Source organism: Notothenia rossii, assembly GCF_949606895.1.
Source record: "Notothenia rossii genome assembly, chromosome: 9".
Lineage (NCBI taxonomy): Eukaryota > Metazoa > Chordata > Actinopteri > Perciformes > Nototheniidae > Notothenia > Notothenia rossii.
In genome coordinates this window covers 24,395,084-24,411,688 of record NC_136907.1, presented here as the reverse complement: position 1 = coordinate 24,411,688, position 16,605 = coordinate 24,395,084, and the positions used below count along the sequence as shown (strand labels likewise).

Below are 16,605 nucleotides of genomic sequence, written 5' to 3'. Positions count from 1 at the left end.
AATTTCCTGGAAATAAAAAGACACATAATGCAAGCCTCTCTCTTCTTGTGGTTGCTCCTGTGTTTCCACTGGCCTTTGTAAGTCTCTGGGGTCTGGATGGAAGCCTGCTATGTTTCAGGCTTGTACATTCAGCTGCTGTTCTACAAAGGGAAACATTCATGATTGAAAGCCCTAAATGGCCAAGGCTTCAGCAGCTCCTGGCCCTTGGAGAAGTGAACCTCGGCACAGAGGCAGAGTCTGACATTAACGTCTTGTGGTTCCTCTCTGCGGTTGCTGTCATGGAGTCCAGGTCATCCAGCCTGGTGGCTCCGCAGCCTGATAGCCTCGCTCGTGGCTCCAGCATTAAGCAGCAGAGCAGAAATGACCATTCCAGCTGGCTGGCTGAAAGATGGCAAAGCCAGCTTGAGCATGTGGACTAACTACTATGCAGTTCGTTATCCTGGGGGTGCAATGGATGAAATGGCATCAATTAGAGGGATTTCCACTGACATGTGCTTATTTGCCATTCGGGCATGATTAAACAAAGACTCCCAACAAAGGCCAAACATGTTCTGCACAAAGTGAACTGACAGGTCTGTTTGCAGCAGCGTTTATCAAAGATCAAAGTGTATATGACTTGTAGTGAGAGATGCACAATTTCATATGTCCTCCCCAATCATCCATTTTCTTTTTTCCAAGAGCTAAAACAGTGACGCAGTGTGTAATTTATCCATCCTGTAGTGTTGCTCACCTCCCAGCCCTGGACGTAGCCTGTTGTCGTATCCATCCAACAGCCGATCTAGGATCCGGGTGAAAATGGTGATATTGTCTCTACTATCATCAGGCAACGGCTCTCTGTGCCCAACCACTGCCCTGCGGGAAACAAAGGAGACAGAAGGGTGGAGTGAAAAGATGGAAATCATATAAAGTGTAATAAAAACTTTAATATAAAAGCGGATATATTGTTCCACTGGAGCACCGGGGAAATTGCAAACATTCAGTGTCTGCTGTTTATTTGTATCAGCCTTTAAAAAATGGATCTACATTCTAAAAGTAAACACACAGGTCTAAATGTCAAACAAAAAGATATGTCAAGGATTTGTGTATTAAAACACAACATACAGTATACCAACTGTCAGTATAAGATGAGAATGAACTATAGTACAATTATCATACAGACCATGATCCAAATTGTATTTTTCTTTGGAAATATGAACACATTTTGACACAATATACATTCAACATTATCCAAAACTGTAAACATCAGCTATTCCATTTTAGAACTTCTAATGTAGTCTTATTTCACCTTCCTTTTTTTTGTATATACAGTATATGTCAAATATTTGAATCTCATGCAAGTGATGCGCCTCAGGTTTGAATTATTATTTGGAAAACAACTACTGGTTGTGTTTGTTCTTTTCATTTCTTCTTTACACAGTGGAACTCGCGTATTTACAAAAATAACAGTACATTTATGATAATTAATTCTTCCCCAAGAAGGAGCATTTTGTTAGAAGATTCATCTGATGCTATCAGCCACTAGTTATTAATTTACTCGGCCCACAATCCCCAGCAGAACAATAATGTTGTGAGATGAAAAGGCCACTATACTGTAGGTGGAACACTGATGAGTTAATGAGTAGCTTCTTTAATTAAACTGAAATCCCCAAGGAGCTGACCTATAATATCCAAGTAATCCCCATCAACAAGCAGTCCGTGTCCTGATGCACTATCAGACACAGAACTGGGCTGCTCGGCAAAGAGGAAGCTTTAAGGAATTATGTGCTTGAAGAGTAACCCGAATTCTCCCTGATTGTTGCTCTTAAGTAGGCCTGCACTCGCAACAGCAAATGTGTCTTTACTAGGCCTCTTCAAATGGCTTTCTGTGGCTTAATCTCTCCTATAATACCAACTAGACATAACAGTCCATCTGAGCTACAACCACAACCTCAGATCACTACTTAAAATGTATGCTATTGTACTTATCATCATCACTTTGGGGTTCAAAATGACACTTATGCATACTCTGAAAAGCAAACATCAATTTCAGCCATTTTGGCAAATGGCTATTACACAGGCCTATGTGGGGGCATTGTAATGCAGCCCATGTAGTACACTTCAACACATCAGGATATGAAGATTTATGAAGCCTAAAAACAGATAGGTAAGTTTTTATTGATCCAGTGGCATATGCAGCGGTCTTTATTGGACATGAATATTGACCCCTGCATATGTCACTGCGCCAGGAGCTTTCTGTGGAGGAGAATACAGAGGGTTAAGATAAATTGCCTTTCATCTCTACCACTGAGCCACAGCACAGGCGGCCCCCAAGGGTTTCATCTTCTACCCTTACACAAACCAATTCATAGTTAAGCGCCATTCTTAAATATGGCGCTTACCATAATTGGTCTCAAAACCAACAACAACCAAGTCCAGTAGCGTGAGCAGGTAGTCTAAACAGCCACTTGGTGCCTTCATCACAACCTCCAGCTCGACACATCAAAAACACAAGGACTCATTATAGATTTCATGCTCGGCTCCCTCCCCAAAACCCCTTTACATGTCTCAGGAGAACCCATAACCATCACTGACTTATTCAAATTGATGGCATAGATATCGACAACAGCCTCGCATGTAACATCATTACACACCCAACACTATAAAAGCCCAACAAACACTGTTTTACCAATTTAATACAAAAACGTAAAGTGAAAAAAGACTCTTCTTTCAGTTTTACCATCATCGAGAGCACCTCATCCATAACAGTTACAGCACAGTCTGCCGCGCATACTCAATAAATCATTCAATATAATTACCCCTACAATCAGTTGAATCCCTTTTATTATAAACTCCCTGTCAAAAAACACCAAGCATTTATTTTTCCCCCACTGCAATAAGAATTATTATAACTTCTCTCATTCTGTGACCAATAAAATGCACCTAAAATATGTGTATCAATCTTGAAATACTGTGTGAATTTCCTCTTGTGGTAATATGTAAACAATGTGCATTATGACTAATAGAAAAGCTGCTACCCATGCCAACCACATCAAGGAAAATAACAACAGCAGTTCGACCACCTTTTGCCTTCAGAACTGCCCCTAATTATTTGTGCCAAGATTTTGGTCGATATTGACATGACAGCATCACACAGTTGCAGCAGATTATGTCGGCTGCACGTCCATGATGCCAATCGCTTGTTCCCAAGCATCCCGAAAGTGCTCTAAAGGATTGAGATCTGATGACTGTTGAGGCCATTTGAGTACAATAACTCATTGTCATGTTTAATATACCAGTTCAAGATGATTTGAGCTTTGTGACATGGTGCGTTATCCTTCTGGAAGTAGCCATCAGAAGATAGGTACACTGTGATCATAAGGGGATGGACATGGTCAGCAACAATACTCAGGTTGATTGTGGCGTTTAAACAATGTTCAATTGGTACTAAGGGGCCCAAAGTATGCCAAGAAAATATCCCAAACAACATTACACCACCACCCCCAGCCTGAACCGTTGATACAAGGCAGGATGGATCCATGCTTTCATGTTGTTTAAGCCTAATTCTGACCCTCCCGTCCGAATGTCGCTGCAGAAATCAAAACTCACCAGACCAGGCAACATTTTTCCAGTCTTCTATTGTCCAATTTGGATGAGCCCATGCAAATTGTAGCCTCAGTTTCCTATTCTTAACTGACAGAAGTGGCATCCTGTGTGGTCTTCTGCTGCTGTAGCCCATCTGCCCAAAGGTTCCAACGTTGTACGTTCAGAGATGGTCTTTTGCATACCTTGGTTTTTACAGTGGTTATTTGAGTTACTGTTGCCTTTCTATCATCTTGAGCCAGTCTGGCCATTCTCCTCTGACCTCTGGCATCAACAAGGCCTTTTGCCCAGAGAACTGCCGCTCATTGGATATTTTCCCTTTTTCTGACTATTCTCTGTAAACCCTAGAGATGGTTGTGTGTGAATATCCCAGCAGATCAGCAGTTTCTGAAATATTTAGACCAGCCGGTCTGACACCAACAACCATGCCACGTCCAAAGTCCCTCAAATCAACTTCGTTCTCCATTTTGATGCTCTGTTTGAACTTCATCAGGTCACCTTGACCCTGTCTACACGCCTAAAAGCATTGAGTTGCTGCCATGAGATTGGCTGATTAGATATTTGCGTTAAACAGTTAAACCGGTGTACCTAATTAAGTGGCCATTGAGTGTGATTAACACTTCATTTTAAAAGTCCCCTCGATGGATTCACAATCCCTTCACTATATTGGGGATTCACAGTGAAAGTCATGCATGTAATCCAAATCATATCTTATTGATAACAGTCTCACCGTTCACTTTCCAACTCAAGGAGCTGTATTACATTCGAGTTGTACATTTGAGAAAATCATACTACATATAGTCTTTGCAGCTGCTTTAGATTAACATGTGAAGGACAGTCTTACTGTGATTGTAAAGCAGCAATAGGATACACAAGAAAGATGCAACAGGCTGCACCCTTTTAATTTCTCAGCAAACAAAAACCTTACCATGTCCAGCTGTTGTGTAAAAACCTCCATCTTAAACATTGCTTGGTTGCACTGTAAACAGATACCAGCCGCTCTTCTCTTGTACTTTTATTACAAAGTAGCTGCTAGGAGTGTAATATCAGACCCCACTTGGTGTTACCACATTAACACCAAGTTCAGCTAGTGCTGCAGTCTTAGGGATTACAACTTTAAGAAGGAAGTACTAACGATTTGTCAGATGATGTCAGATATTTGAGGCTCAATATCTCCACTGAGACTAAGGCTTTTTACAGCAAGCTCACGATTTTCACCTCATCGAGTCAGGCACAGTTTGATGTATTCTGGGTGTCAAATTGTACGGGAGAGTATTATTAAGCTCTGTCGAAAATATGTCAGAATAGACAGTGTACTCATAATTTTTTGAGAGATATACATTTGTATTGGCTTTTTCTTAACAAATAAAAAAGTGACAGATATGTATGTTTGACACAGAACACACAAAAAGCTTCAGAAATGGCTAGGACCAGTTAAACTGCACTAATGTCTCACTTTGCATGAATCATATCAAACAAGAAGCCTTTGTGGCCCCTCAGACGGCACAAGAGGAAACTCAAAAATTAATGAGAAATCTTTAGTCCCTTGAAACCCATTCTAACAATGTCTGCTGCACACTAAAATATCCACTTCTGAAAAACAAAGTACTTGTGTGTGTGTGCTTCAGTAATGCACACAGACACAAGGACTTTGTTTTTCATGTGTCTATGTCTTCCAGTATCGGCCAGCTGTTTAAATTCCCTCATGAGGGCAAAAAATGGGACATTCCATCTGAATTTGACATCATTTTTGTTCAAACACACAGGTTTTATTATCATGCTAGCCGCTTGTTTTACTTCCTTAATCCTCTTCATTATCCACAAATGAGAAGAAAGGGCATTATATTCCTGAACTATTTACACACAAATAGACTGAAAAGAACAAACTCTGCATCATTGTTAAATGTTTGTCTGAGGGAAAAGTTGCATAAGGTGCAACTTAAATGTAGTGTAGGTGTAAACATTGGAGATCTAAAGACAGACAGTTTTGGATATCAAATCTCAATTCAATGCAAATTGAGATTTGACATTTGAATTGTCTATACATTTCAAATGTAATATCAGAAATATTGTTGAATTGAAGTGTTTTTGTTTGGTTGTTTTCATTATTTACATTACATTACATGTCTGTGACACAAAAATATCTCTCACGGCGGCAGCCTGCTTGAGCATGGCTGCCGCCACAAGATGAATGCTGAATTCTACTTATCCCACATTCATAAATTATTCAGATTGGTCATAGGTAAATAATGTTAATTATTAATAACTACCATGCGGTCTGATTGCATTATTCTGTGCGATCGCTGTGAAATTGAAAAGTTTGACGGTGAAATATAAATTGGTTGTATTTGATCATGAGATAACAAATGCTGTGTGAGGCAAGCCTGAACAACTGTGTTGCCAAAAGGCCCCAAGACGCATAAGTAAATCTGCCATGTAGTTTAATTGTTAATTATGGTTCTCTTTGCTCCACAACTGCACCCAAGTGACTGCTGATTGGCTGATTGGCACAGGTCACTAGTTGCTACAGGCAGGAAACCAACTTGGGTAGACGTTTTTCACACATTTGTATCTTTTTGAAGACGGTGTTGCAGGAGTTTGACATTTAAAGGTACCAAAATGACAAGTCATGCTCCACAATTTGTGACAAGAAAATCACCGCCTCATCCACCAACACCTCAGAGTAAATGGAGCAGTGAAAAGTGTGCAATGTGGACCGGAGGCAGGTTTGACTGCAAGAAACGACACATGTTTTAATGGTATTTTAAAACTTTCAATTTTATATACTTAGAAGCCTGACATGAAAAACTTCATTTTTGAATTATAATGAACACATTCACATTTATGGTATCAGTGTAAAGCAGTAATAAACCCAAAAGCCAGTATATTCAGATTTGATTGTCAGATGATCATTACACAGGGGAAATTAGGATTAGATATGTATGGAACGTTTAAATAAATATTTACTGTGTGTGCAAATATAATTTCACTGGAAGTTTATTCAATCAGAATTGAAGTGTTTCTCACTAAATATAGTTTCTTAATTGGTCATGTTCAAAGTCGTTCCCGCATCAGATTTGCAATGTTCTGCTGATATCAATGGCACTCTATCTATATCTATATCCTATGGAATTATGCAATGCTTATTATTTGCACACAAGTTTACATGGTCTGAAAAATCGTAGCATGTACCAACATAGTCTCTGAATAAATGTCCAACCTTTCACGTCGCTAGAGTCTGCTTTTGCCGTAATGGTATTCATTAATGTTGAAGATGTGAATGTATGATGAATGTAATATGAAGATCATAGAGTGGCCGGTTTGTGGCAGTCATGTTTTGTAAAGTTGCTGACTGACTGGGGTTGGTGACTGAAAACGTCAAAAAACATCGGAATACTTGCTGGCTGCAATCTGCCTATCGTCAATGATGACATTCGCCCTGACTATGGCAGACGTTTACCTGTTGTGTAGCATCAATTTTGCGCTAGCTCAATGTTACGTGGATTATTTGCAACAACAGTTACCATCTACAAATTCTGAGAAGCAGCTATTGTCTGCAAACAAGAAAAGACATGGGGACAACATAGCTCTTTATCCATAAATATTATTTTCATTGAGTATGTAGTTGTGTAGCAGGCTATAAAGGCTTTTCAAGCAGTTCCTTTTCAAACATGGAATCTTTTCTTTTGAAACAAGGTCATTTTAAGTGTTTTCTTTTGTAAATTTAAATGAGTGCTACTTCTGGCCATCAGCATATCATTATAATACGCATTGTATCTTCATAGAATTTCGCGACTTTGTAGGAAGATAGGCACTTATGTGTGTGGGCTGAGCAGAGTGAAAAGCATGGATCTGATCCAAGGTCAGTGCACTGAACCAGTCTGACAGGTGAGGCAGGCCCGGCCAGGGGAGATGTTTTGTAGAGGTGGTCTCTCAGGTCATGAGGATAACTGCTGCCAGCCAGGAGGTGTTGAGGAGGTGTTGAGTGAGTGGGGAGCAAAGTGAGCAGTAACCAGAGCTGTTAGGGTGGGGGTGAAGGTGCTTCAATAGCTGACAGTGATGGCAGCTAGATTAGTGAGGAGGTGTAATGTCCCAAGTGTTCCATTCAGGGACTGATTTGACTTCTCTGGCCAGTTATTTTATCCTACAGCTTCTGTTGGCGAATATTTTCAGCAGACTGAAACTAAATCCTCTATACACACGACTTGGCACACATTTAATGATCTGCTAAAGAAAAGAGCACTGAGGGGACATCAAGAGAGGCCAGCAGAGAAGTCGCCCAATTAAAACCGGAGTCATAAAACGTGGTTGGCGAACGCACTGTTCCTCTGTCACGTAGGCAACATGGCTACAACCACCTTCAAGGTCCTCTGAAATGGTATTACCTCCTTAATGTGATGCATTCCCATTTAAAGGAGGATGTCGGGGCGGTGAATGGGACATTGAGAAAGCAATCTTCAGTGGTAGCTAATGGGCTTAGGCAGTTTTAGTTGATAGGATAGCAATTGGTTTATTGGTTGGATTTTTGCCAGGAGGTGGAAGGATACCATAAGCTTTGACCTACATGGCCAAACAAGATAAGGCTTTGTTGAAAATAACTGAAGCTCTGTGTGAAGAAACAAGAGATGCACCGGTCAATCGGCAACCAGTCTCGAATATCGGATTTCTTGATCTGTCGTTTACTTTGTGACTTTCTCAACAGATTTACAAACCTGTCAGACATCTTTATTTCTAAATAGTGACTAGCAAAAACTTTAGCCACGTAGTCATACCATCAGGAAAAAAACTGATATTTAAATATGTCATATTGGAATTCATTAGCAGCAAGCATACATATCACAACACACTCACTGACAGTTGGTTTGGAGATTCTGGTGATTTCGATTATTGGTAATATAACAGCTTACCTTTTCACTCCTTATCTGTACAAAGCTTAATTTTGATATGCTTATGGAAGTGCAATTCTTTATAAATGTAGGACTTCTTAGTTTATTTTTGAAAGATGAATATTGTTGAACTCTGAGGGGTAAACTAACTCTGATTCACTCGCAGCCCAGCAAACATTTGTCTGCTTAATGCATCTTGAATTCAAAGTGGGCACCCCCTGAAATGCCTTGGCATCCTCCCCCCTAACCACATCATCTCTCTGAATGTGCGTCACCCCCTCTGGAGCGATGTGTGAGCCGTGGATGACTGATAAGAATCCTGATATCCATCCACCACTAAAGTGCCCAGACGGCGCACTCGCTGAACTGTCTTCCTGCTGCGCGCCGGGGGCGACCGAAATCGAAAGGAAGGGATTAGTGAGGCTGCTAGGAGCTTTGTGAAGAAGATATATTGGAAGCTGATGACTTTTTTCTTGACTGTGGTTTTAAGGGGCACTGGTTTATTTATTATATGTGTCGCAACAAATATTTAATTTAGTCTTCCTGTCATGTAAATCTCACAATGAGGGAAAAGGCACAGGGGAGGGGGTTTCTAATTAGCACATTCTTGATTAATAAATAGTCAATTCAGAGCTTAAATTCATGCAGGAGCTAACCTTTACAACACAACTAATCTTCCTCACCAGGTCCTCCCACTCATTATCTCTCCTAGTCTACCAACAATATATTGATAATGCTATGCAGTGGCACATTATGCAGCATATTGTCTCTTACCAATGGATGCCTTGTAACATTCAAAGCCTTCACAATATGACTGATTTGTCTTTGTTTGCTTCTCACTTTAGCCTTCCACGTGCCTGCCTTGTGCAGATAATATGCACCAGGGAGAAACTGAGGGGGGATGTGATAGCTGCTAACGTACAGTAGCTTTGGCTTACTCTAGGGACAACTGTCACATCTATATTTGTTCATCTAGGACGAACTTGCTCATGTTACTACTTTCATCCACTTTGGTTCCAGGATTTGAGAGGAGCTTCAAAATAACTTTTCTCTTTTCGGAGGATTTGTAAAAGCTGGAACTTATGTAATATGGGAAAGCACTTGAACAAGCTTTTGCAAATGTAGATAATCAGTGCAGTTGTAATTGTCTATCTTAACTACAGATGAATGGGATGTCTTTAATGAATGCATATACAGTATGGATTTCCATGAAATCATGTTCCATACAGGATTACTTCTAATCTGCTTCATGATCCCTTCACTTTTTAATCTTAAACCATCATCAGTTTAAAACACATACTACGATTAATTGCCTGCACTATATATGTAACATTCCCATCAACCTCAGCTATACTTTTTTTGAATTTTGTTGTGTCTCATCAAATGTGTTAGTTATGTTTATGTATTTTGTCTGTCATTTCCTGTTTTATTTTGTACTTACCTCTTTCATTTCAGGCCCTGGCTGCAGTCAAATAGACCATTCAGCTTAGGAACCTTCCTAACCGAGTGAAATGACCCGGAAGTCCCTCAGTGGCAGCCATGATAAGTGCCGTTCGAATTCTCTAGACTAGATGATAGGAAAGGAGGTTTCAAACTTCCTTTATAACCTCCTTTAGCTTACCACTGGACCTCCTTTACCGAAAAGAGAGGAGAAAATGCTTTCCCACAATGCCTTGCAGCCGCAGCACTTGTCGTCACACAACAGTCGGCCGTTCACGGACACAAACGATTATGATGGAGAAATGATATCATGAAAGTTACGGTGCTTATTAAGCTTTTTAAAACGTATGAGGTAAGTTGCCAAAGTGCTTTGTTTTGAACGTTCATCAGTATTATAATCAAAAAGAGAAATATGAACGTTAGTTTTTACTGAAATGATCAAATAAAGTCAACATTTCACTGAGCTGTGTGGTGTTTGTTCAACTTTTAAAAGATGTTTGAATGGTGATACTGTATACACAGTGATAGGTGTTAAAGACTAACGTTTATAATAAATACATTTGTATTGATTTTAAGATCTTTTCATAGTTCATACAATCATACGTATTGGGATCATTTGTATTAATGTGGACCGGAGGGAGAGGGTGACGAGCATACGTTTCATTTTCATTTTTTATTTCAATTCCAACTTTGTTCATGAAGAATATGTTTCTCTGTTGTTCATAAAGCATAAAGCAACAGCATGAGAGCACGGTGCAGAGTCTCTAGATGAGTCCGTCGTTCTTATTATTCATCCATGTAGTCCGCTGTATAGAAAACTGTAGTTTCCATAATTTCCCCACAGCTGCAGACGCACAAAATGACGTCCGCTGGCGCATCATAAACACGTTGAATCGTGAAAGTGCAGTCGAATTCTCTAAAGTACCACAGTCTCTTCTCCTAAGTCCTTTTGAATTCTCCTATCCACTATCCCTTAACCCCGTGACGTTTCACTCAGAGGTCAAGGAATAGACGATAAGGTTAGAATTTAGGAGCTGATTTTTGGATTATGTTTCTTCCTCCCCTTGTGTGTCACCATCATCAGTGTCTGCCCCGCCCCTGATTGTTTCCACCTGTTCCCACTCACCTCATGTTTAAATAGTCCTGTCTCTCCCCTGTCCTGTGTCAGTTTGTCTTGTTTGTTTCCCCGAATGGTCGTGCCATGCCTCAGCTCAGAAAGGATTGCGTTCACTCATGTCAGGTTTTGTAGGCTTACATTTTTCTTAAAGTGGACCTATCATGCTATATTTCAAAAATATATTGTAGGGCCATACCTATACAAAACATGTCTGTGAAGTAATTTTTTCCAAATACCAAACAGTTCACCCATTGTAGCCATGCCTCATACTGCTCAAACCCCTCTTTTGAAGCCCTGTTAGAGAAACGCGGATCTTGGGTCCTTAGCTTGAAAAAGAAGAAGAAGAGGAGGCAGAGTTCTAGCGGAGATAAAGTTAAATTTCGTTGTGATAAAACGCCATCCTGTTTAAACCACATCAAGGATTATTTCTGAAACAGTGTGGAGCTCAAATGCTTTTTCTCTTGCAGGTTTATCACAAGGTGAGTTCTTTTTTTTAATTTCCTGCTTTTTAAACACATGTGCTCTTCAGTACATGTTAGCTCTGAGTGTTAGCGAGGCTTGCTAATGTAAACAAAGATGACATTACGTCCAAAACACGTCAGGCATTGTTTCTGATAGACTTTCTGTTGGTCCGCCGACGTCACAGCGGATAGAAATATGTATCCGCTCGTTCTACACCCGTTTTTAAAAGATTTGGGTATGGAGGAAAAGAGAGGGTTTTATTTTCTGATGCTGCTTGAGTTCCCCGACGCACCGGGGACACATATTTATGTATAAAAGACATCACAAAGTGCATTTTGTATGATAGGTCCCTTTTAAGTTCTCTTTTTGTTATGCTTAGTTTTTTCCTCCTTGTGAGCGCCTTTTTTTATGCCAGTACCTACTCTGTTAAGAGGGATTACCTGATCTTTGGAATTAAAAATAGATTTAGTTACATTCAAGACTTTGGGTGTTTCTCAATGTCGAGGACGTTTGCTTGGCAGCACATGACTTCCGAGTCACTTGCTTCGGAAGCGAGGCAAGAATACTTCCTAGCCTCGGAAAACGAAGAATTGTGGAACAGGCTAACAGGTGTGCGTTATATGCGAGTCCCCGCCTTAAATGGAGTGCGATTTCCACCAAAGATTTGGAAATTGGTCCGTGCGCAAAGCATTGTGAGGATTTTAAGACCGCGGAGTCTACACATGTGCAGCCTCAAAATTGCAAGTGCACATTTGTGTGCACTTGCTTGCTCACAGCTCTTCTTCTCTGTTTGTGTGGAAGCTTGACTGATATCCTCCTTACCTTTAGCGGTGACTATCTTTCGTCTGTGTCTATGAATTGTTGAGGTTCTCAATCCTCAAGTTGAATTAAAGTAAATGGCGAGAAAGATAAAGCCATATATCTGGAGATTGCCTTTAAATGTACAAAGTGTCTGTCAACACATGGTGTTAAGCTAACACAGAGGTAAAATAGACATCTTAATTAAAGTAGTAATATTGTACAATTACTCTGGACTTGTCTATTGGCACTTGGTGCGTCTCATGATGCCTGACAGTGCCAGTGTGTTTTAGTTTGTCATGTTGAATATGAAATGTCCAAGCTGTTCACACAATATCCACTCACTAACTAACTTTATGTAGTTATAAACAATTTGCCTTACTTTAGATTGAAGCAATTATGCCCCTATACTACTGTATACATTAATCACTCTACCTACTCTGGGTCATAAATAAAAGCATCTTAATAATATTATTGTTATTATTATCCTTCCCCTGTAACTTCCTCCAGCTCTTCCTAAGGGCCCAGCTCTCCTGCCAGCTGGGCTCCAGTCCCTGCAGCATGTTCTGGGTCGGCCCACGGGCCTTTTCCCAGTAGGCGATGCCTGGCAAACTTCTTACGACAGGGAGCTGGGGGACATTTTTAGCAATGCTCAAACCACCTCCAATGTAATGTGTGTTTTCAGGAGATGTTAGGTTAGGTGTCCACTGGGAACATTTGTTTTGAGTGTCAACTTCTTTTACACATTGTATTGATTTGAAGGAACACATCGTTACACATCTCAGACAGTGCCAAGAGATTTGCACTGGCCTTCTTAGTCAGAGAAGAGGAGTGCTAAAACTATTTCCACTAGGGAAAAGGTTTTTTCAATAATTGTTCAGCAATAACGCCAGCCATGGCCAGCTAATTCTTCCCAAACCATCTGTTTAACACTTCCAGTTAAAGCAAGAGGTGGAAGCCAAATTAGGACTTCTTGGCTCATTGATCACTGTTAGCAGCCAAACGTTGGAGACTGTGTTTAAGACGGTGGAACAAGAGGAGGAAAATAAAACCAATGGGAAAAAAAGGTTAATCTCCAGCTGCTACCACCAACAAATTGTCCAACACTGCTGTTCTTCCATGTACTTGATGATGTGGACGAAAAAAAATGCATCTGCGACTTTTGAAGTCAGTCTTGTTCAGTTGTAAAGTTAGAAATGTGTATTTCGAGTGCCCTCGAAAAGGTGTGTTGTAACTATAGGCATAAATATTCCCTCTGAGCCCTGAATAGCACTCTGGCTCAAACTGTTCATTCATTTGCAGAACCTTCTGCATGGCTTGATTCCATAGAGCACATTCCTCTCAGAGCAGCAGTGAATGTGTAACGTTACTTTTTTTCCATACTATTAAGAAAAAAAACATTTAGCTTGCTAACTGTTACACTTCCCTTGAGTTCATACCCATTATCTATAACCTACACATTTAATTTCTTAGAGATATTTTTATAGGCTCTCATGTCTCATCATAATCATATTTGACATTAACATCCTCACTGACGAGCAGATGGCACTACGCTTTACATATCACTGGTATGTTCTTTGTGCATTAAAACTTACCTGTTGATTAATTCATATCGAAATGGAACGTTTGGTTTCTTTCTTCACTTCTTGGCCGACCCCATCGAGAATGAAGGTGTTTGTTTGACCGATTTCTCTAGAAAGCTGCAAGCGGCATTATACCAAGCCAATTATTATGACAATCCAAATAAGCGTTGTTTTGCACAGGCACTGCATGCTGCCAACATTATATTTTGTATAGTCTATACCAGTATATTGCCAGTGTTAACACAAACATGTCTGTCATACACCAAGAAATCCTACGTATATATGTATTTGGTAAGAATGAAATGTACAGTAATTTGAAGTTCATATTCTTGTCTTTATTTTAACTTCACGGCTGTGTAATTACTCCTGCAATGCATCCTTTTCTTATTCAATTCACCCTGTCTTTTTCCTCCCACACACAGTCTCAATTTGCCAATCTACTGCTGTAACAGCCTCTGTCTTTTTTGATGTTGGATTTTCAACAGTTTTCGCCTCGGTTGTTGTCCTTGATCTTTTAACTAGCTTTAATTCACTGCCATGACAGCCAAGGTCAGTGGGAGGGCATAGAAATTTCTTAGCGGTGTCTGTTCAGACTGCCAAATGAATGCTGACCTATCATCTGTATGGCTCGGCGTCTATACAAAATGAAAACCTGAAGGAATGTTATTTGAAAAATAATGAGAGGCAGGTCGGCTAGGTTCAGTGTTCCAATCATAGCATTGCAAACAATTATGTCAACCTAATGAGAAAATGCAGTCCAGGCCCAATGAATAGATGAGCAGCAAGGTTTAATCAAACTAATTCATTAAACATTTTACAAATTAACAAAGCTATTTAAAAAATGATGTAACTGTGATTAGAGGACATACGTTTTGAAAGAGGAAACGGATAAAAAAGCAGCACGCCAATAAATTACGCTGGATAGTACAACGGCCTTCCTACAGCAGCAGGAAATGATCTAACATAAATATATGATCTGAAACGTGTGATACCCACGACTGTGACACCAACCTATACTTTCCGAGACGTTTTCAGAAGAAAGCCGGGCTCTCGCTGTCACACGCCGCACTGATATCTACAGGGATTACAAAAGTGCAATCACCCTGCATCAGCAGCAATGAAGAGATCATTTATAACTGTACCCATGCTCCGTAGCATGAAGCGCTTTAAGGCTGACTCTTTAAAAGATATGGTTATTTTTCATGGAAGAGGACAGGTCCAGATGAGTTTATATGGTAAATAATTTCCTATAAAGCCAAAGGAAAGCTAGATTAAATACAACTCTAGAGCTAGCCTGACATTCGACCCTTTTCTAAATTCAAAATCTCATTACAATTTCCAAGGAATACAGCGTTCTTACAGCTAGTGGAGCGGGTGCCAACAGAATCCAATACATCAAATAGGGACGTGCATAAATCCTGGCCACACAGGCCAGACTGCACTCCATGTAATTCCCCAGCCAGGGAGAAAGCGTACATTTCCTGTGTATATTACCTAAAGTGCCTTGATTTAGTGATCCTGAAGCCACAGGTAAAGGACACACACAGCAGGGTCTTGCTGTGTTTTTATTGCCAACATCTGCATGGCCCATCTGGCTGCGTATGTCATGGCGTTTGGTGTTTTGTGAAACAAGAGGCTGATGATATTAAAGCTCTTCATTCTGATCACTCACAGTGCTGTCAGCAGTGTTATGCTTTCATATTTTTCCATCTCGGTATCACACTCGCTTCATCTTTGATCGTGATGATCCTTAACTTGATTTCGCCCTTTGTTTGCTGACTCCAGCTGAAATGACTTTTTACAACCAATAAGGAGATATAAATGTTCCTGCTTCCATTGAACTAGTGCAAATTGCTGACAGGTGTGCTCTAATATAAATAAATATATGGAAGTGTGTTTGTATTTATGGATGTGATGGGAAATATGTGCCTTTTTATAGCAAATGTTTGCAAGTTTACATGAACACATTCCATATAAAGGTGCTTAAACTTAATTTATTGAGGTGTTGCCAGATTAGCCTCTGCAGTAAAAGCGTGTCCCTCGCAGCAGTCTGTTCAGCATGCCAGCCACATTGGGACACTAAAGACATTCAGATGACCTTCCACACACACAGCCTCACCACCACAGCTCTCAGGTTGTGGAACACATTCAACATAATGGAATCTCAATATCAATCCAGGAATTATAAAAGGCAATATAATGTAACATTTGCCAAACACTTAACACATTTGTGATGGGATAACACATTTAATATTTGATTACGACAAGATAGTATCCTCATATTGCCTGCCAATACCACATTCAATTCAGTTCAATAACACATAAAAAGGCATATTCTTAGAGACGAGAAACTAATATTATTAAGCGCTTTCCTTTTTGTTAGAGAACTGATTCCCAAGATCAGTTATCAGAAGTGGTTGTCAACATATTATTTCAGTTAATAATGAACATACAAAACATCATAGTAGGTTAAGTATGCGTCCATTTTTGCATTGTAAAATCAATCAATCAATCAATCACAAATGAAGCATCAGAAGCAGACACATCGTCTCATCCCATTGGATCTTCTTCCTTCTCAAAGCCTGGCATCTACATTTCCCACATTGTGACTCGAGGCAACATGTTAAGACACCGATATTTCAGCCTATCCGCACAAATTGCACCTCCACCTGTGACACCTCGGAGGAAGGTGGTGGAGCTTCAGGTACAAGTAAAAACTGTGAAGTAATGCAATCACAGG

The 16,605-nt window shown here is 40.1% G+C and overlaps 1 protein-coding gene across 3 annotated transcripts in view; it reads right to left on the bottom strand.

The window, feature by feature from the left end:
- The window catches only part of gabra3 (gamma-aminobutyric acid type A receptor subunit alpha3), a 125,301-nt gene that overhangs the window by 38,862 nt on the left and 69,834 nt on the right, over nt 1-16,605 (bottom strand). For all 3 annotated transcript variants that reach the window (XM_079647894.1, XM_079647893.1, XM_079647895.1), the window contains one exon: nt 731-852. In XM_079647894.1, coding sequence (XP_079504020.1) covers nt 731-852 — 122 coding nt within the window. The remainder of the gene's footprint in view (nt 1-730; nt 853-16,605) is intronic.